This window comes from Capra hircus, chromosome 5 (assembly GCF_001704415.2).
Source record: "Capra hircus breed San Clemente chromosome 5, ASM170441v1, whole genome shotgun sequence".
In the NCBI taxonomy this organism is placed as follows: domain Eukaryota; kingdom Metazoa; phylum Chordata; class Mammalia; order Artiodactyla; family Bovidae; genus Capra; species Capra hircus.
Window position 1 is genome coordinate 59,494,201 of NC_030812.1, and position 20,383 is coordinate 59,514,583.

The following is a 20,383-nucleotide window of genomic DNA, read 5'->3' on the forward strand; positions in this document are numbered from 1 at the left end:
GCCCTCTAGGCTCCTTTGTCCATGGAATTTTTCAGGCAAGAGTATTGGAATGGGTTACTGTTTGCTTCTCTGGGGGATCTTCCCAACCCAAGGATCTAACCTGTGTCTCCTGTATCTCCTGCACTGCAGGTGGATTCTTTATCTACTAAGCACTGGGGAAGCCCTACTTCATTTATAGTCCTTATAAAATATTGGTTTTATTTTCTGTGCTATACAATATATCTTTGTAGCTTATTTTATTTTAAATTAAAAAATTATTGGAGTATAGTTGATTGACAATGTTGTATTAATTTCAGGTAAACATCAACAATCTTGGTTTGTAGTTTTCTTCTCTTGTATCATACTATCCTTGTCTGGTTTTGGTGTCAGGGTAATGCTGGCCTTGTAAAATCAGTGTGTAAGTATCCCTTTCTCTTCAGTTTTTTGAAATAATTTGAGAAGGATTGGTGTTAATTCTTTAAACTTCTGGCAGGAATTCACCACTGAAACCATCTAGTCCTGGACTTTTCTTTATCGGGAAGTTTTTGATTACTTATCCATTTTCTTACTTATTACTAGTATGTTTGCATTTTCTGTTTCTTGATGGTATTTCACTGTTGGTAGGTTGTATGTTACTAGGAGTTTATCCACTTCTTCTAGGTTATTCAGTTGTTGGCACATAATCGTTCACAGTAGTTTCTTATGATTCTTTGTGTTTCTATGGGATCAGTTGTCGTCTCCTTCGTTTCTTTAATATATGAGTCTTTCTCTATTTTTTATTCATCTAGCTAAAAGTTGTCAACTTTTTTAATCTTAAAAAAACAGCTTTTGTTTTAGTTGAGCTTTTCTATTGTCTTTATGGTATCTGTTTTATTTATTTCCCCTCTGATCCTTGTTATTACGTCAACTAACTTTGATCTTAGGATTTTTGTTCTTCTATTTCCTTGAGGTGTGAAGTTAGATAGTTTATTTGTGATCTTTTTTCTTACAGTGGACATTTTCACTATAAACCTTCTCTTAAAACTACTTTTGCTGAATCCTGTAAGTTTTGGTATGCTGTGTTTTCATTTGTCTTAAGATACTTTTTGACTTCCCTTTTGATTTCTTTTTAAATTAATAATCTTAAAAACTGCTCAAATGTATTTTTGGCCATTGAGCCTGTAATCATATTTTTTCTCATTTGATTTATGGATAAGTTAAATTATATTCCTAGATTTCCTAGTATTAAATCATCCTTTTATTCCTGAGGAGACAACATAATTACAGTACACTATTCCTTTAATATATTATTAGATCAGTGAATTAGTATTTTATTTAGAATGTTTGCATTTGTATTTATAAAAAGATTTCTCTATGTTTTTAAGTGCAGTCATTTTTTCAGATTTTGTTATCAAAGTTGTAATAGTTTTAGAATATTATTTCAGAAGCTATCTATCTTTCTCTGTAGTTAGAAATTTAACAAATGACATAGGAATTTTCAGTTCATTGAGATTTGAAATATTAACTTTTAATAATATCATTTAAAATTGACACTTGTGGGAAGTAGGTTTTTGGATATCTGAGTTTCTTTCATCATTATTGCTGTGTCGAGGTTTTTCTGCTTTTGTATTTTTTAGCTAGCTTCTGTATTTCCATCTCCAGTGATCAGTGATAATGTGCATCTTTTCATCTGCTCACTGACTATTTGTGTTATCTTCTTTGGAGAGATGTCTATTCAAACCCTTTGTTCATTTTTTTAAAATTTATTTTTTTATTGAAGGATAAATGCTTTACAGAATTTTGTTGTTTTCTGTCAAACCTCAGTATGACTCAGCCATACATATACATATATCCCCTCCCTTTTGAACCTCACTCCCCTCTCCCTCCCCATCCAACCCCTCTAGGTTGATACAGAGCCCCGTTTGAGTTTCCTGAGCCATACTACAAATTCCTGTTGGCCATCTATTTTACATATGGTAATGTAACTTTCCATGTTATTCTTTCCATACATCTTACCCTCTCCTCCCCTCTCCTCATGTCCATAAGTCTATTCTCTATGTTTGTTTCTCCATTGCTACCCTGTAAATAAGTTCTTCAGTACCATTCTTCTAGGTTCCATGTATATATATGTTAGAATATGATATTATCTTTCTCTTTCTCACTCACTTCACCCTATAATAGGTTCTAGGTTCATCCACCTCATCAGAACTGACTCAAATGCATTCCTTCTTATGGCTGAGTAATATTCTGTTGTGTATATGTACCACAACTTCTTTATCCATTCATCTGTTGATGGACATCTAGGTTGCTTCCATGTTCTCAGTTCAGTTCAGTTCAGTCACTTAGTCATGTGCAAGTCTTTGCGACCCTGTGAACCACAGCACGCCAGGCCTCCCTGTCCATCACCAACTCCTGGAGTTTACCCAAACTCATGTCCATTAGTCAGTGATGCCATCTAACCATCTCATTCTCTGTTGTCTCCTTCTCCTCCTGCCTTCAATCTTTCCCAAAACAGGGTCTTTTCAAATGAGTCAGCTCTTCGCATCAGGTGGCCACGTTCTAGCTATTGTAAATAGTACTGCAATGAACAATGAGATACATGTGTCTTTTTTTTCAATTTTGGTTTCCTCAAGTAAACCCTTGGTTCATTTTTTAATGGAATTTTTTCATTATTTTTATTATTTTATTATTTTTTATTATTGCAACTGTATTTTATATATTCTGAATACAATTCCTTTATCAGATATATGATTTGCAAATACTTTGTTCCAGTCTCTCAGCTGTCTTTATTATTTTGATGATATCATTTGAGGTTTTCAATTTTGATGAATTTAAATTTATCTGCTTTTTCTTTTGTTGGTGTGCTTTTGGTGTCATATCTAAGAAAGCATTGTTTAACTCAGTTCAGCTCAGTTCAGTTCAGTCGCTCAGTTGTGTCCGACTCTTTGTGACCCCATGAATCGCAGCACGCCAGGCCTCCCTGTCCATCACCATCTCCCGGAGTTCACTCAGACTCACGTCCATCGAGTCCGTGATGCCATCCAGCCATCTCATCCTGGGTTGTCCCCTTCTCCTGCCCCCAATCTCTCCCAGCACCAGAGTCTTTTCCAATGAGTCAACTCTTCGCATGAGGTGGCCAAAGTACTGGAGTTTCAACTTTAGCATCATTCCCTCCAAAGAAATCCCAGGGTTGATCTCCTTCAGAATGGACTGGTTGGATCTCCTTGCAGTCCAAGGGACTCTCAAGAGTCTTCTCCAACACCACAGTTCAAAAGTATCAATTCTTTGGCACTCAGCCTTCTTCACAATTCAACTCTCACATCCATACATGACCACAGGAAAAACCATAGTCTTGACTAGATGGACCTTAGTCGGCAAAGTAATGTCTCTGCTTTTGAATATGCTATCTAGGTTGGTCATAACTTTTCTTCCAAGGAGTAAACGTCTTTTAATTTCATGGCTGCAGTCATCATCTGCAGTGATTTTGGAGCTCAAAAAGTCTGAAACTGTTTCCACTGTTTCCCCATCTATTTCCCATGAAGTGATGGGACCAGATGCCATGATCTTTGTTTTCTGTATGTTGAGCTTTAAGCCAACTTTTTCACTCTCCTCTTTCACTTTCATCAAGAGGCTTTTTAGTTCCTCTTCACTTTCTGCCATAAAGGTGGTGTCATCTGCATATCTGAGGTTATTGATATTTCTCCCGGCAATCTTGATTCCAGCTTGTGTTTCTTCCAGTCCAGCGTTTCTCATGATGTACTCTACATATAAGTTAAATAAGCAGGGTGACAATATACAGCCTTGACACACTCCTTTTCCTATTTGGAACCAGTCTGGTGTTCCACGTCCAGTTCTAACTGTTGCCTCCTAACCTGCATACAGGTTTCTCAAGAGGCAGGTTAGGTGGTCTGGTGTTTCCATCTCTTTCAGAATTTTCCACAGTTTATTCTGATCCACACACTCAAAGGCTTTGGCATAGTCAATAAAGCAGAAATAGATGTTTTTCTGGAACTCTCTTGCTTTTTCCATGATCCAATGGATGTTGGCAATTTGATCTCTGGTTCCTCTACCTTTTCGAAAACCAGTTTGAACATCTGGAAGTTCACGGTTCATGTATTGCTGAAGCCTGGCTTGGAGAATTTTGAGCATTACTTTACTAGCATGTGAGATGAGTGCAATTGTGTGGTAGTTTGAGCATTCTTTGGCATTGCCTTTCTTTGGGACTGGAATGAAAACGGACCTTTTCCAGTCCTGTGGCCACTGCTGAGTTTTCCATATTTGCTGGCATATTGAGTGCAGCTCTTTCACAGCATCATCTTTCAGGATTTGAAATAGCTTAACTGGAATTCCATCACTTCCACTAGCTTTGTTTGTAGTGATGCTTTCTAAGGCCCACTTGGCTTCACATTCCAAGATGTCTGGCTCTAGATTAGTGATCACATCATCATGATTATCTGGGTCGTGAGGATCTTTTCTGTACAGTTCTTCTGTGTCTTCTTGCCGCCTCTTCTTAATATCTTTTGCTTCTGTTAGGTCCAACCATTTCTGTCCTTTATCGAGCCCATCTTTGCATGAAATATTCCCTTGGTATCTCTCATTTTCTTGAAGAGATCTCTAGTCTTTCCCATTCTGTTCTTTTCCTCTATTTCTGTGCATTGAGCGGTGAAGAAGGCTTTCTTATCTCTTCTTGCTATTCTTTGGAACTCTGCATTCAGATGTTTATATCTTTGCTTTTCTCCTTTGCTTTTCGCCTCTCTTCTTTTCACAGCTATTTGTAAGGCCTCCCCAGACAGCCATTTTGCTTTTTTGCACTTCTTTTCCATGTGGATGGTCTTGATCCCTGTCTCCTGTACAGTGTCACGAACCTCATTCCATAGTTCATCAGGCACTCTATCTATCAGATCTAGGCCCTTAAATCTCTTTCTCACTTCCATTGTATAATCATAAGGGTTTTGATTTAGGTCATACCTGAATGGTCTAGCGGTTTTCCCTACTTTCTTCAATTTGAGTCTTAATTTGGTAATAAGGAGTTCATGATTTGAGCCACAGCCAGCTCCTGGTCTTGTTTTTGTCGACTGTATGGAGCTTCTCTATCTTTGGCTGCGAAGAATTTAATCAATCTGATTTCGATGTTGACCATCTGGTGATATCCATGTGTAGAGTCTTCTCTTGTGTTGTTGGAAGATGGTGTTTGCTATGACCAGTGCATTTTCTTGGCAAAACTCTATTACTCTTTGCCCTGCTTCATTCCGTATTCCAAGGCCAAATTTGCCTGTTACTCCAGGTGTTTCTTGACTTCCTACTTTTGCGTTCCAGTCCCCTATAATGAAAAGGACACCTTTTTGGGGTGTTAGTTCTGAAAGGTCTTGTAGGTCTTCATAAAACCATTCAACTTCAGTTTCTTCAGCGTTACTGGTTGGGATATAGACTTGGATAACTGTGATATTGAATGGTTTGCCTTGGAGATGAACAGAGATCATTCTGTTGTTTTTGAGATTGCATCCAAGTACTGCATTTTGGACTCTTTTGTTGACCATGATGTCTACTCCATTTCTTCTGAGGGATTCCTGCCTGCAGTAGTAGATATAATGGTCATCTGAGTTAAATTCGCCCATTCCAGTCCATTATAGTTCGCTGATTCCTAGAATGTCAACGTTCACCCTTGTCATCTCTTATTTGACCACTTCCAAGGTTGTGAATATTTACTTCTATATTTTCTCCTAAGTATTTTATAATTTTATCTTTTACATTTGGGTCCATAATTCATTTTGAGTTAACTATTTGTATATAATGTGATAAATGGTTCCCTCTTTTTTCTTTTGTACATGGATATCTAATCATCTAAGCACTGTTTGTTTGAAAGGCTATTCTATTTTCTATCATTCAATTTTAGTTTTTACATGAGTTTTTGCTTTAACACTTTATCAGTCTTTGCTTTTTCATTTAATATAAAAGGAGTTTAACTCATTTACATGTATTATTGTTGATTTAGTTAGTTTTACTTTTGAAATATTTAGATTTTCTGATTTTTATTTTTATTTTTTGTTTTATTGTTGTCACTAAATGTGTAATCTTTAAAAAGGTTATTGCCTTTCCTTTAGGTTTATAGAATAGATATTTGTGTATATTTCATTTCTTTTTGCTGATAGTAAGAAACCCTCAATAATATTAATTTTGTAAACCACATATACCAATGATCATTACTTGAGAGTCATATTTCAAGTTGCACTAAGTGTAAATATACAATTCATAAGTATAAATGCAGATAATTGTTATAAAAAATTTTTAAGGACAGTGAAATATGATGGCAGATATTCAGAGGACTTGATCTGAAACTGAAATGTCTTATATTAATGTATAATAATAATGATAAACATGTTAGACATACAGTGTAATTGTCTTAATAGCTATTTTTTACTTGTCCTTGTTTAGTAGTTAGTTTTTACTTCTGGAATATCATTCAATGCTTGAAATATGTATACTACCGAGGCCCAAAAAATACATATATGAAGATAATGTTATTTAACATCACCAGAATTCTCCAATAAAATGAAATTCAAGCTCTTGAAATGTATTTTCCTGTTTTCACGCTTTATCATAGGAAGCATATTCTTTGATTGAGAAGACCGAAGCAGAACAAAGTATACAATATTCACATCAGAAATATGTGGAAACTGCCAAAAGAAAGAAAAGCAGAGTCCCTCCTCCACCCATTCTGCTCTCCCGAACTTATCGTTCTGTGACATTAAAACCTGCCCCATTTGTTTCTGATGTTAAGGTATGTTTTCCATTTTGATCTTTACCTCAAGGAAAGCATCAAAGGTACTTCAATAACTGTAACGATTGATGTTTTATTGGTTTCAGCACTTGGATAATCTTATTTGTAAACCCTGAACACTGAGATCAGTATTTTAATATCTTAAGTAAATTTAGTTTCTTCATGACCCTTTTGCCTTTATGCTATTTCCCCTTTGGCTCCATATAGCTTTACTGACACCCAAATATATAATAAGGAGAGATAAGAGAGAAGCATTTCTCTCGAAGTACCTTTATCACTGTAACAGTCACACACTGATATACTAGAGTGCTCAGTATCGAGAAGGTTTCATTAAAATAGAGTCAGACACTTGAAGGGGATAAAAGTTACTCTGAGAACCAATGTTGAAGACAAGAAAATTGAGGGGTGGTGAATTTAGGGGCTCTTTGTAAAGTTCTTCTGAGTAAATGAGGATTGTTTTAATAAAAGGCTTCCCTGATAGCTCAGTTGGTAAAGAATCCACCTATAATGTAGGAGACCTTGGTTCAATTCCTGGGTTGGAAAGATCTGCTGGAGAAGGGACAGGCTACCCACTTCAGTATTCCTGGGCTTCCCTTGTGACTCAGCTGGTAAAGAATCTGCCTGCAATGTGGGAGACCTGGGTTCGATCCCTGTGTTAGGAAGATCCCTGAAGAAGGCAAAGGCTACCCACTTCAGTATTCTGGCTGGAGAATTCCATGGACTATATAATCCATGTAGTCACAAAGAGTCAGACTAAATTTTTATTAAAAGAGTCTTTTAATAAAAGCAAACAATAATTCCATTCATATTATAAGTCATAGCTCTATGTGTTTACTGAAGCTCTTTCTCCCAGCCCCAGTGCCTTGGAATTAGTCTGTGTGTGACTGTAACTTGAGATTTAGTTTCCTCACAAGCATTTGGTTCCATCTAATTCATATTTTAAATATTACATTTTCCTCTTTTGGGTGATGAACACATGCTCTTTGATGTTGTATAAAAAACAAAGTTGTTTCTTTGATTATCCTTAGGATGTTCTGTTTGAACTTACACTGACTTGATACAGTGGAAAGGGCATGGGCTTTGAAGTGAGACAAATACAGACATAAAATTCTCGCTCTAGCACAGCAGTATGACCTTAGGAAATCTAAATATACTTTCTGAACCTTTCTTAAATTTGTTTTTGTTACTTTTTCTTTTGTAGAATGTTTCTGCTGTGAAAACTAAATGAGATATTATATCATATTGTTGACATGTTAACCAAGGTCCCTACATTTCTTGTATTAACCTTATGTAACAAGGTTTGCTAAAATCAGTTAGTGAGGTTATACTCTGTGATTATATTATCTGATGATTTTTTCCCATAACTTCTGTTCAGTGATCATTATTGAGTGTCTGTTATCTGTTAAGCTCTATTTGAGGTAAAGTATAGAAGTAAATACAAATAAAGCACGATTCCAGTTTTTGAGGAGTTTTAGACTAATAGGTGGAGAAGGCAATGGCACCCCACTCCAGCACTCTTCCCTGGAAAATCCCATGGACAGAGGAGCCTGGTGGGCCGCAGTCCACGGGGTCACTAAGAGTTGGACATGACTGAGCGACTTCCCTTTCACTTTTCACTTTCATGCATTGGAGAAGGAAATGGCAACCCACTCCAGTATTCTTGCCTGGAGAATCCCAGGGACGGGGGAGCCTGGTGGGCTGCTGTCTCTGAGGTTGTACAGAGTTGGACACAACTAAATTGACTTAGCAGCAGCAGCAGCAGCAGCAGACTAATGGGAAGTGGACGTCAGTGAGAAGTAATACCACCTTCCTAATGCCTTATAATTGAAAGAATAGTAACAACATTCATCTTTTATCCAACTGTGCTATAATAAATGCATTATTGCAATTTCTAGCAGTATTAAAATTCAACTTTGGATCTGGGGGATCTGTTTTAAGAATAAGAATTCATTGGCTTCAGAAATTCAGGATAGAGCTAAGACTGGATAATTTCCCAAGAGTTTTTGTTTGTTTTTATGTAAATATTTTGATTTATTTAACCAGGTTCTTATTTTTTATGTATCTCAAGTTAGTGACTAGTTTATTTCATAATGGTTAAAAATAGGAAGACATAAGAATCCCACACTTGACCTGCAGCTGTAAGACTTGTAACTCAGCACATGATGTGAAGCTGATGTAGTTCTGTTGGGAGAATTGCATGCTGCTGGAAATGACACCTTCTGTTACCTACTCCTTAGCACTAGATGGTGCTGTGGGCTTAAATACATTTTCTAGTTTGTGATTTCAGCCATCTTTTGTTTTACCAAAATCCTCTTGTTAAGGCGTTCTTTGCATTAACATCTGTTTTAATAGTTGAAAATATTAATGTTATTTATAAAGTTTTACTTTCAAAATTAGTGGTGATTTTTCCATTGTGCCCTTACTCTTACATAGATTCTAAGGACTTACTCTTCTTATATAAACTAAGATGTTTTCATCTGGGTAACAAAATAGAAATATAAAGCCTGCTTGCAAAAATGCTTTTAGAGAAAACTTACTCTACAAATTCCGTAGAGCTTCAAAATACGTAGAGCTTCACTTAGAGCAATAATGATCTAGGTCATAAAACAGTACATTTCTTCCTTTTTTACCTCTATGGCACTTTTTTTACATGAAAAGTCAAGGAAAGTTAGTTTCTAAGTTTTTTTTCTGAGAGTCATGCTGAGTTTTCTTTTCTCTTCTCCTGGCCTCCATCTTTCAAGTTCCTTCAGTGTGTTTTCTGTCCTTGAAGTTCTACCTTTCCTAGTGCTCTTTAATCACCTGAGAAATTTTCTTTAAAAACACAAAAGTTCGGCTGTTTTGCACTAGGTATTCATATTCATTGAGGGAGGCAGGCTTGGGTAGATGTAATTTTTTTTTTTAATGGTTGATTATGTACAAACTGTATTTTAAAAAACGATCCTGTTACATAGTCAGAGTGGAGAACTACTTGTGCAGACCACACACAATTAGTATTTTTCCGTTGACCCAGAGGGAGAAATAGCAGGCGGAGCTGTAAGAGGCTGCTGCTTCTGAGACAATTACATTCCCCACCCCCTACTCTTTTTTCTAGTTTTAGAAGTTGAGATGTTGTGAGGTGGGGCCTTTGGGGAAAAGAGAATGAAACGCCACACTGATGACGACCCCTCCATCACCTACCCCTGGACAGTATACCTCCTAAATATGCTTTTTTCCTAGGTATCACCTCTCCCCCTTTCCCTACAGTGAGAATAATTCATGATGATGAGGTATCTCCATTATTTTGACGTTTTGGCAAAAAGACCATTATTGTCTAACCATTTAGTCCAGTTTTAAGTTTGCTTTTTTTCTGTGAAATTTGCATTTTGCTTTTGGTTTACATCTGTATTTAATAATTATCAAAGGAATACAATGTTTCAGAAAATTTATAGACCAGAGGAAAAAATATTACCCATAATCTTACCATTTTATCATCCAAACTCTACTATTCTTATTTAGAAACATTTTCTTCTAGGCTTTTTCATATGCATGCTTACATTTTATGTAAAGCACTACAATTTAGTGCCTTGGTTCTTTTACCACTTACTTTTTGTCATTTATTAAATAAAATGTGAAAATCATTTCCGTGTTGGTCTCTTTGTCATCAAGATGAGCTCATCTTTGGAGTCACTCTCTGCCACTGTCTGAACACTGCTTAACACATAGGAACTGCTCACTTCATTGTAGCTAAAAGTAATTAATAATGAATAATATTTTAGTCTTGGTCCCAGGTAAACTATATTTGTATTTTTAAAAAGTATAAACCTAAGTGTCTTTGTAAACTGAGGTTTCATATTTTAAAACTTGAATAGTTACATTTTTGTATAGAAAAGTATTCCTTTTGCCACATCACGATAAAAGAAATCAAATGCTGTGTTAAGCTGACTAGAGATGACAGGCTCATCTCTCTCCTTGGCAGGTCTGCTGGTATTGCATTTTGGGTCACAAAGCGGAAGGAAGCTATGGAAAAGTAAGACTAAACAATAATCATCTCCCAAACTCAGGAGAAGCGGTATGTTGAACTGAAAAAACCTTTGAATGTCAGGAAATCTTACCAAAAGTCTTATTAATTACAACTGAGTGTTGTTGTTGGTTTTTTTTTTTAATGTAATCACTGTCTCAATGAATTTCTCTTGATTTCAACTTGAGTCATATCTAAAATCTTATAGTAAATGGAAAGCTTTTTTTTTTAACCTATAAAGATCACTTAATTATATTAAAAAAACCCTTACTTTAATTTTCCATGTATAACTTGAAATATGTTTTTGTTAATAGATACCAGCGGATGGCAAAAGTGTTTTTGAGGTAAAAGGTTTAGAAACCAATGAAAAATACGTCTTTGCAGTTGCAGCTTACTGTTCTAGTGGAAAGCTGATTGGTGATGCTATTGGCGAGACAACTAAACCAATTCTGGTTTACCCGCCTCTTTCTGCTGTTACTACTCGGATGTTATTGACACAGGTAGATGAGATTTCTCCTAATTTCTTCCTCTATTTTTTATATTGTTAACCAATTACTAAGTAATTTCTGATGAAAAAACAGTCACAGCACATATTCTGAAGCTCCTGTAATACATATTTTCCTTGACCACAGTTTAGTCTCCTAAAATGTAAATCATTATTTCTCTCACTCCTGAGTTTGCTTTATATAATAACATTTTTTTTCCTGCACTAAATAACATTTAAATGCAACACATACTGATTTTAGAATTTTGGAAATAAATGTTGCCTGTTTTCCTGTCAACCAGTAGCAGTTCTTAACCTGAAGCAGTTTGGGCCCCCAGGGGACATATATCAATGTCTCGAGACATTTTTGGTGGTCACCATCTAGAGGAATGCTACTGACATCTGGAAGGTAGAGGCCAGGGGTGCTGATAAGCATGCTACAATGCAAAAGACAGCATTTCCTTCCCTCAACAAAGTGTTACCTGGTCCAAAATGTCAATAGTGCCAAGGCTGAGAAGCCCTAATCCAGAGATATCCTTTTCTTTGCAGGCATATGTATACATTGTTGTTTAGTTACTAAGTTGTGTCCAACTCTTTTGCAACCCCATGACGGTAGCCCACCAGGCTCCTCTGTCCATGGCATTTCACAGGCTAGAATACTGGTGTGGGTTGCCATTTCTATCTCTAGGGGATCTTCCCCACCCAGGGTTCAAACACATGTCTCCTGCATTGGCAGGAGGATTCTTTACCACTGAACCACTTAGAAAGCCTGTATGTATACAAATACACACATATATGTGTCTACATTCACGTGTGTGAATTTATGTATAATATATAATTTTAGTCATAGTGTACATATTATTTTACATCCGATTGTTATTTACTACATAACTGACTTTTTTCCATTCCATTAAGTATTGTTTCAAAACATAATTTTTAACATTTGTATGGTATTGCATTTTAAAAATGTCATAATGTAGTATATATATGTGTCTGTGTGTATATATACGTGTATACACACATACACACTGGAATACTAGTCAGAAAAAAAGAATGAAATAATGCCATTTGCAGCCACATGGATGGACCTAGAGATCATCATACTTGAATGAAGTAAGTCAGAAAGAGAAAGACAAATACCATATGATATCACTTATATATGGAATCTAAAATACAACATATGTGAACTTGTTTATGAAACAAAAGTAGAGACTCACAGACACAGAAAACAAACTTATGGTTACCTAAGGGGAAAGGGAGTGGAGGAAGGACCAATTAAGAGTTTGGGATTAATAGATACAAACTACTGTATGTAAAATAGTTAAACAGTAAGGTTCTCCTGTATAGCACAGGGAACTGTATTCAATATTGTGCAATAAACCATAATGGAAAAGACTATGAAAAAGAATATGTGTCTATATGACTGAATCACATTGCTATACACCAGACTCTAATATAACATTATAAATAAGTATTCTTCAATAAAAAATATATATCAGTTGTTTTACAATATTGTGTTTCAGGTGTATAGCAACATGATTTATATATATATGTATGTATTTTTTCAGGTTACTTTCCATTGTAAGTTATTTTAAGATATTGAATATAGTTCCTTGTACTATACAGTAAGTATTAATATTCGATGATTGTTTATTTTCTGTATAGTAGTTCATATCCGTTAATCCCACACACGTAATTTATCCCTTTCCTCCTCCTTTTCTCCTGTGGTAGCCATGTTTGTTTTCAATGTCTGTGGGTCTGTTTCTGTTTTGTAGATAAGTTCATTTGCATTGTATTGTAGATTCTACAGGTAAGTGATACATAGTGTTTGTCTTTCTCTGCCTGACTTGCTTTACTTACTATGATATTCTCTAGGTCCATCCATGTTGCAGCAAATGGCAATATTTTATTCTTCTTTATGGCTGAGTAATATTCTATTTGCGCATGCGCGCGTGCGCGCGCGCGCGCGTGTGTGTGTGTGTGTGTGTGTGTGTGTGTGTGTGTGTGTGTGTGTGTGTACCTCACATCTTAAACCAATCATCTGTTGTTGAGTGGGGTTGTTGGATCATGAACTACTTCTGTTTTTAGTTTTTTAAGGAACTTCCATCCAGTTCCCATAGTGGATGTACCAATTTACATTCCTGTCAACACTGTAGGAAGGTTTCCTTTCTTCACACCCTCTCCAGCGTTTATTGTTTGTAGACTTTTGATGATGGCCATTCTGACCAACGTGAGATGATACCTCATTGTAGTTTTGATTTTATTTCTCTAATAATTGGTGATATTGAGCATCTTTCACTGCATCTATGATTATTTTCTTAGGATCGGTTTATAGAAGTGAATTTTCTGGGTTCATAGAGACAGACCTGAGTTTAAGATGCTGATCCTCACACTAGCTGTGTGATATTAGTCAATTAACCTTCATCTATGAAGTAGAATAATAATAATAGTTACCTCCCAGAACTGTTATGAGTATTAAATGGAATTATGCATGTGAAACATTTAACCATAGCACTTACCCCACAGTAGGCATTTAATGAATATTATTGTGGTTCTTAGTTATGGATATACTTGTGAATTGACATTTTTGCTGAAATAATTGCCTGACTTAAAACATGTCACCAGTGAATGGGATTCAAGAAAAAAATGACTCATTGACCCAAGTCTCAAGCATATAATTTTAAGTTTATTGTTGGCTCTTCCAAATTTTATCCCATTTCTATTGTGCTATTTTTCCTCTTAATAGTTGATTAGTATTATAGGCTAAAGTCTAACTGGAATTTTATATTATCGTATTTTTCAAAGAAAATTTAATTGAGAGAATTGCTAGGATTTGTCTAGCATTGGTTTAGCATGTCATTTGGGCTCATGGTTTTCTGATGTTTTGATTTCTTTGGAATCTAATATATATCCTAATTTGCAGTGATGGAGTTATTTCAAAGTAAGGCACCGAATATTTCATCAAGATTTAATTTTTCTCCAGGGAGTGGTTTGACTCTTGGGCTTCATTTGGCATAACTTTCATTGAAAGTTAATAAAACGAAGTCCTAGCTATACTGCTAGGATAATGAGAAGTGTCATAAAGTAATGGCCTGTGTTTCTTTACTGATACTGTATTTGCAGTACTGTAGTTCATTTATGACAGTCTAAAATCATTCTCTCTCATAATGTTAAGTTGGATAAGCAAAATTTCCTCCATTTAAAATTTGAGTTTAAGCTTTTAAATTTTAGCAGGAAAATGTACCTTTCTTTTGGAACTGTGATGAAAAGCTGCTGTTTTTTTGTAAGAATAGCTAGTGTTTAGTTTCAAGATAATTCTGTTCTTTAAAAAATATTATTATAAATATTTTATAGTAAAATATGGAGTTACTTTGCTAAATGTTTATGAATAACTTGGCTTAGAGTTTTTGGTTGTACTTTTTATTAAACTATTTTATAAATAAAAAGTCTATAAAGTCAGGTGAATCTTTACTAGATTTTTCTCTTACTGTAGAAAACTATAATAATTTAAGCTATCTGGAAAATTTTTTGAGGAACCTTTATGAATTATATATTATCTACATTTATTTTCCAATTTCATTCCCTTTATAGCCTCATTTCTTTTTATTATTCCCTTTTAAGTTGGGAATGACTAGATAATGTGATATAAAATATAGACAATTAGAAATCTGTGAGCAGGATTGTAGGATTTTAGGCAAATTGCTTGGTCTTAATTTCCCTATCTGTAAAACGGATACAAGACCAAATGCCACATACTACTGGATTATTGAACTACTAAATCAAATAGCAAGTGGGCACCATGACTTGCTGAAATGAGGAAGTGAGGAATATCATTTATTAAAAAACTGTTGCCTGACAGACATTTTAACATTCATTATTCCATTGATTATAGTAACTCAAAGATAGAGGTGGTATTATTACTTTCAAGTTCAGGAAACAGATGAATTTAACCCTTCTCTGCCAATCTCATTTTATTCCAGAAAGAGTATCTTAGGGAGGTTAAGTAATTTACCCAAGGTTACTCCAATACTTTGGCCACTTGATGCGAAGAGCTGACTCATTGGAAAAGACCCTGATGCTGGGAAAGATTGAGGGCAGGAGGAGAAGGGGACGACAGAGGATGAGATGGTTGGATGGCATCACCAACTCCATGGACATGGGTTTGAGGTGGACTCTGGGAGTTGGTGATGGACAGGGAGGCCTGGCTTGCTGCGTTTCATGAGGTTGCAGAGTCGGACATGACTGAGTGACTAAACTGAACTCTGGTGGTAGATGGTAAGCCTGCCATTTGAACCAGCTCATGCCTTTCAACTGCTCTGTCCAGGTTCCCAGGAAATCATGTGTTCACCATCTAACATGTGCCAAGTTCATCTAGAGCTTACATCTCTCCCATCTCTTTGCTTCCTAGGTTGGTGTACTCCATAGGTTGTCATGATCTGTGGGAGCAGTAGAGTTTGATGTTGGGTCGGGAATCACAGTGGTGGCAGGAAACTGAAATTTGTACATTTTTTCCAATTCATGTATGAATTCATTGAAACTCTTTTATTAATAAAGGTTTGCCTTTTGTCTATGACCATTAAAAAGTCTAGAGCTACCAGGTAAAATGTAGTCATCCCCATTTTTAAAGTTTGTAAGAAGTTTCTTTTTTTTCTTAAATTTTATTTTATTATTATTTTTTTAATTTTATTTATTTTTTTATTTTTTAAATTTTAAAATCTTTAATTCTTTGTAAGAAGTTTCAACTCTTCTTTTCCCTCTTTGAACAAAAATTCAATGTTTGTTTTGTGCCAGGTTCTATGTTAGGTAGATATCATCTCTTTTTCATTTGAACTGTTTTTTTTTTTTTTTTAATCAGTCTCATCACCACAACAGTAACCCTCACTCTAGTTGATTTTTGACCTATGGTTTCAGTTAAGACCCGGATTGCAAGAAATCCTCCCCTGGGGAAATGCAGCCAGGCCCTGGGAAGGCTGCAAAGTTCAGGCAGCTGTAAGCCTCATACCTCTGATACTCTCTGTACACTTGCTTTCTTTTTCTCTCTTTAAATATTGATTTTCCTTTCCACCTCTGGAGGGAATATGGCAGCCCCTTGAATGTTTTTGTATATTTCTCAATTTCAGCCACATTCTGGAACTGGTTAGCTATGTCGTAATCTTGATTCCAAATTTCTGGGAAAGAGACCTGCATTGGTTCACCCAATGTAAGAAAGAGTCTGATCTCATTTTTAATGTTTGGCCACTGACTTGTTTTTAAATCTCACCCTTCTTTGTTTCTTTGGCCCCATACCTGAGCAGGCTACTAGGGAGGTCTCTGACTTCACCTTCTCCTTTGGTGCCCGCAGGAAATTTAAATGTGCCAGCCGGCAGGAACTGTGCCCAGTCCAGCCACTGACAAAGCCCAACCTATTCCTTCTACTCTGCCCAGGAAAACCTGGGCCTGCCTGTGCCTGCCTATGGGACTCTCCCTGGGAGTCCCTTGTGTGAAAAATAAACTTTCTCTTAGATCCTCCTGGTGCATGTAATGTCTTCAGCCTTAACACCTGAAGCAGACTGTGTGTGTGTATGTATGGGGTCCATCTTGCTTTGCTGTGGACCCAGCTTGGGTCAGGCACTCACCCTGGGCCAATCAATTGTGTTAGTTTATAGCACACCTTCTGGGTGTTCTCTTCTGTATAAAGAGGGAAATTATCAGGAAAAGAGGAATTTTAAGTTCATTTCACACATTATTATTGAGTGCTTACTCTGTGTCCAGCATTGCTCTAAGCTAGTGATTCTAAAACTTGAGCCTGAATCAGAATGATCTGGAATGCTGGCCTAAAGAGATTGCTGCCCCGACCGACAGAGTATATGGTTCACTTGGTGTGGGATAGGACCTGTTAAGTCTGCATGTATAACAAGTTCATAGGTGAGGCAGATGCTGATGGTTCAAGGACCATACTTTGAGAACCACTGTTCTAAGTGAAATGAGCAAAATGCCATGGTAGGAGGTACGTAATAGCAAATGAACATAGTAAAAAAATAGATTGCCTATTAATAGTATGTTAGAAGGTAAGTCCTATGGAAAGATAGCGTAGAATACAGTCAGAGGAATTGAAAATGTGAAGTGGGATAAAGGAAAGTAAACTACAGTGTTACAGTGTTAAGTAAGCTGAACAGAGAAAATGTCATCTGGAAGACGAGATGTGAACAGACATTTGAAGGAGGTGAGGGAGCAGCTCTGGAGAAAGGAGACTCCACAGAAAGAGCTAGAAGAAAAGCCTGAAGGATTCCAGAACTGTACTTGGTATAACATAAATAGCAAGGAGGCCAGAATGACTGCATTAGAGGGGCCCAAAGGGTTGCTTAGGGAGGTAAAAGGTGAGCGGATAGAGGGGAAAGTAGATCGTGATAAGAATTCCAGACCATTGTAGTAAGTATGGCTTTTACTGTGAGTGGAATGGACAGCACTGGAGAGAGTCTGATGTAATAAGACAGCATGACATTACTTCTGTTTCAAAGGCTCACCCTGGCTACTGTGTTGTGCACACACCATAAGGCATGATTGTAGAAGCAGAGGGAACTATTGAATACCTACTGCTGTCATCCAGTCAGAGATGGGAGTGGCTTGGCCAGGGTGATAGTAGTTGATGAAATGAGAAGTGGCCAGACTCTGGATATATTTTGAAGGAGGAGTTAACAAGAATTCCTGTTGGAAACAATTTATAGAGAGAAATAGGAGATGCCTTGAAGGTGTTTAGCCAACTAACTAGAAGGACAGATTTGGACCACAGCTGAGTTGGGGATGGCTATGGGTGGTGCAGAGAAAGATAAAAAATTCAGTTGGGGGCATGTTAAGGTTAGATGTTTATTAGATATTCAGAGAGAATTGTTGAGTAGTCAGTTAGACACGTGAATCTGGAGTTTGGGAGAGAGGTCTGGGTAGCAGAGGGAATTGAGAGTAGGCATGTGACAACTGTAGCTATGGGGCTGGATAATAGCAGCAAGGACATGAGTGCTGAGGAGAGGAGAGATCAGAAGACTGAGCCCTGGGGAACACCAGTATCATGAGAGTGAGGAGAAGAGGAGGAGCTTGCCAGGGTGCTGGAAAGGAATGTATTAGGTTGGCCAAAATGTTTGTTCCTTAGCATCTTATGGAAAAACCCACATAAACATTTTGGGATCTAGTTCCCTGACCAGGGATTGAACCTGGGGCCCTGCATTGGGAGTGTGGAGTCTTAGCCATTGGACCACCATGGAAGTCCCTCTTTTAATGCTGCTTTCTCATTTTAACCTCCCCCCCTCTAAAGTCTATTCTGCACATGACTACTATTTAACCATCTTTGAACCTGCGAATATCAAGCACTCCTCTGTTAACTCACACAGACTCATGAATTTATAAACCTTTAATTTTATCATGGCATTTTTTCTTGTTTTGCAATGTCCACTGACTGAACAAATAATATTATTTTTATGTTTTCACTCTTTTTATAAAAAGTGAAATATAGTTGATTTAGTGTTGTGCCAATTTCTGCTGTACAGCAAAGTGACTCAGAAATAACTATTTTTAAAAAGCTATATTTTAAAAGGAAAGAACATTCAATTATAGTTTCACCAACTCCCTTACACATCATCTGTTATCATTTTCCGTGGTGAATCTTAGAATTATAATGGTGTTTTAATGACCACTTGGTCCAACTTTTTCATTTGCCCAATGTGGCCCAGAGAAGGGACCTCATCTATCACACTAAGTCTTGATTCTACTTTTTCATTTTATTTATTTTTTACTGAGTATTTGGCTCTGTACAAATTATTCTACTTGTCAATACCCCAGTTTCCTTATCTGGAAAACAAGGATACTCATAGAGCTCACTTCACAGAGCTGTAATGAAGAGTCAATGTAATAATGCATGTGAAATGCTTGGTCCAGGACCTGATATCTTTAAATACTTCCATCTGATTTTCAGGGCTTCCCAGGTAGCTCAGTGGTAAAGAATCTGCTCCCTCAATGCAGATGTGGGTTCAACCCCTGGGTCAGGAAGATTCCTGGGAGAAGGAAATGGCAACCCACTCTAGTATTCTTGCCTGGGAAATCTCATGGAAAGCAATGCCTGGTGTGCTACAGTCCATGGAGTCACAAAGATTTGGACATGACTGAGCAAACACGCACACACACACACATCTGATTTTCAAGACTTTCTGAAATCCTGTCTCACTTTACCTGTCCAGTCATACTGCCTGTGCTGTGCTCAGTTGCTTCAGTCATGTTGACTCTTTGCGATCCCAATAGACTGCAGCCCGCCAGGCTCCTTTGTCCATCATTTCTTCTGGCAAGAATACTGGAGTGGGTTGCCATGTTCTCCTCCAGGGGATCTTCCCAACCCAGGGATTGAATCCAGGTCCCCCTCATTGCAGGCAGATTCTTTACCAACTAAGCCACCAGGAAAGCCCACCATACTGGCTGAGTGAATGAAAGTCACTCAGTCACGTCCGACTCTTTGTGACCCCAAGGACTATATAGTCCATGGAATTCTCCAGGCCAGAATACTGGAGTTGGTAGCTGTTCCCTTCTCCAGGAGATCTTCCCAACCCAGGGTCAAAGCCAGGTCTCCTGCATTTCAGGTGGATTCTTTACCAGCTGAGCCACAAGGGAAGCCCTACTTTTCTTCAAATTTTGACCTGTCTTTCCAGTCTCAAACGCCCTGTGGCAATTTCCTTCACAGGATCTTTTTCAGATTCCATCTAAACTGTGCCCATTTGAACCTTATCCCTGCCTTAGGGTTTACATCAAGCCCTGATTCCTCCTTGAAGTCTTCATTTCTCCTTTTTTAAGTCTCTACAATTACGATGTGATTATTTGCAATTTTTCTGTAATTTCATGTGTTTTACCACTGTAACTTGATTACAGTTTCATGGAGTATGAAATTATTTTAAGCTTTGAAGAATCTAGATTTACAGTGCTTAGCACCAAGTAGAAACTTCATAAAAGTTTACTGGTTGGTTGATTATGAGTATTGACTTGGCAGATTTTAAAAGTTCTGGCCCTGTAAGCTATTCCCTTGTGTGGAATATAGTCTAGTAACATGTCATTTACATACTTAATGAATTTATTTATACTTAATACCCTACCTGCTTCCACTGAGAATTTGAAGCATCATATAACTCATGTGGTGTGATTTCATATCGTCACA

At 37.0% G+C, this 20,383-nt stretch overlaps 1 protein-coding gene across 3 annotated transcripts in view; it reads left to right on the forward strand.

The window, feature by feature from the left end:
• Nucleotides 1-20,383, forward strand: part of CFAP54 (cilia and flagella associated protein 54) — a 335,725-nt gene that overhangs the window by 68,969 nt on the left and 246,373 nt on the right. For all 3 annotated transcript variants that reach the window (XR_001918076.1, XM_013963991.2, XM_005680630.3), the window contains exons 20-22: nucleotides 6,560-6,736; nucleotides 10,692-10,784; nucleotides 11,048-11,233. Coding sequence is in view for 2 of the 3 variants with exons in the window: in XM_013963991.2 (XP_013819445.2) it covers nucleotides 6,560-6,736; nucleotides 10,692-10,784; nucleotides 11,048-11,233 (456 nt within the window). In the remaining variant the exon portion in view is untranslated. The remainder of the gene's footprint in view (nucleotides 1-6,559; nucleotides 6,737-10,691; nucleotides 10,785-11,047; nucleotides 11,234-20,383) is intronic.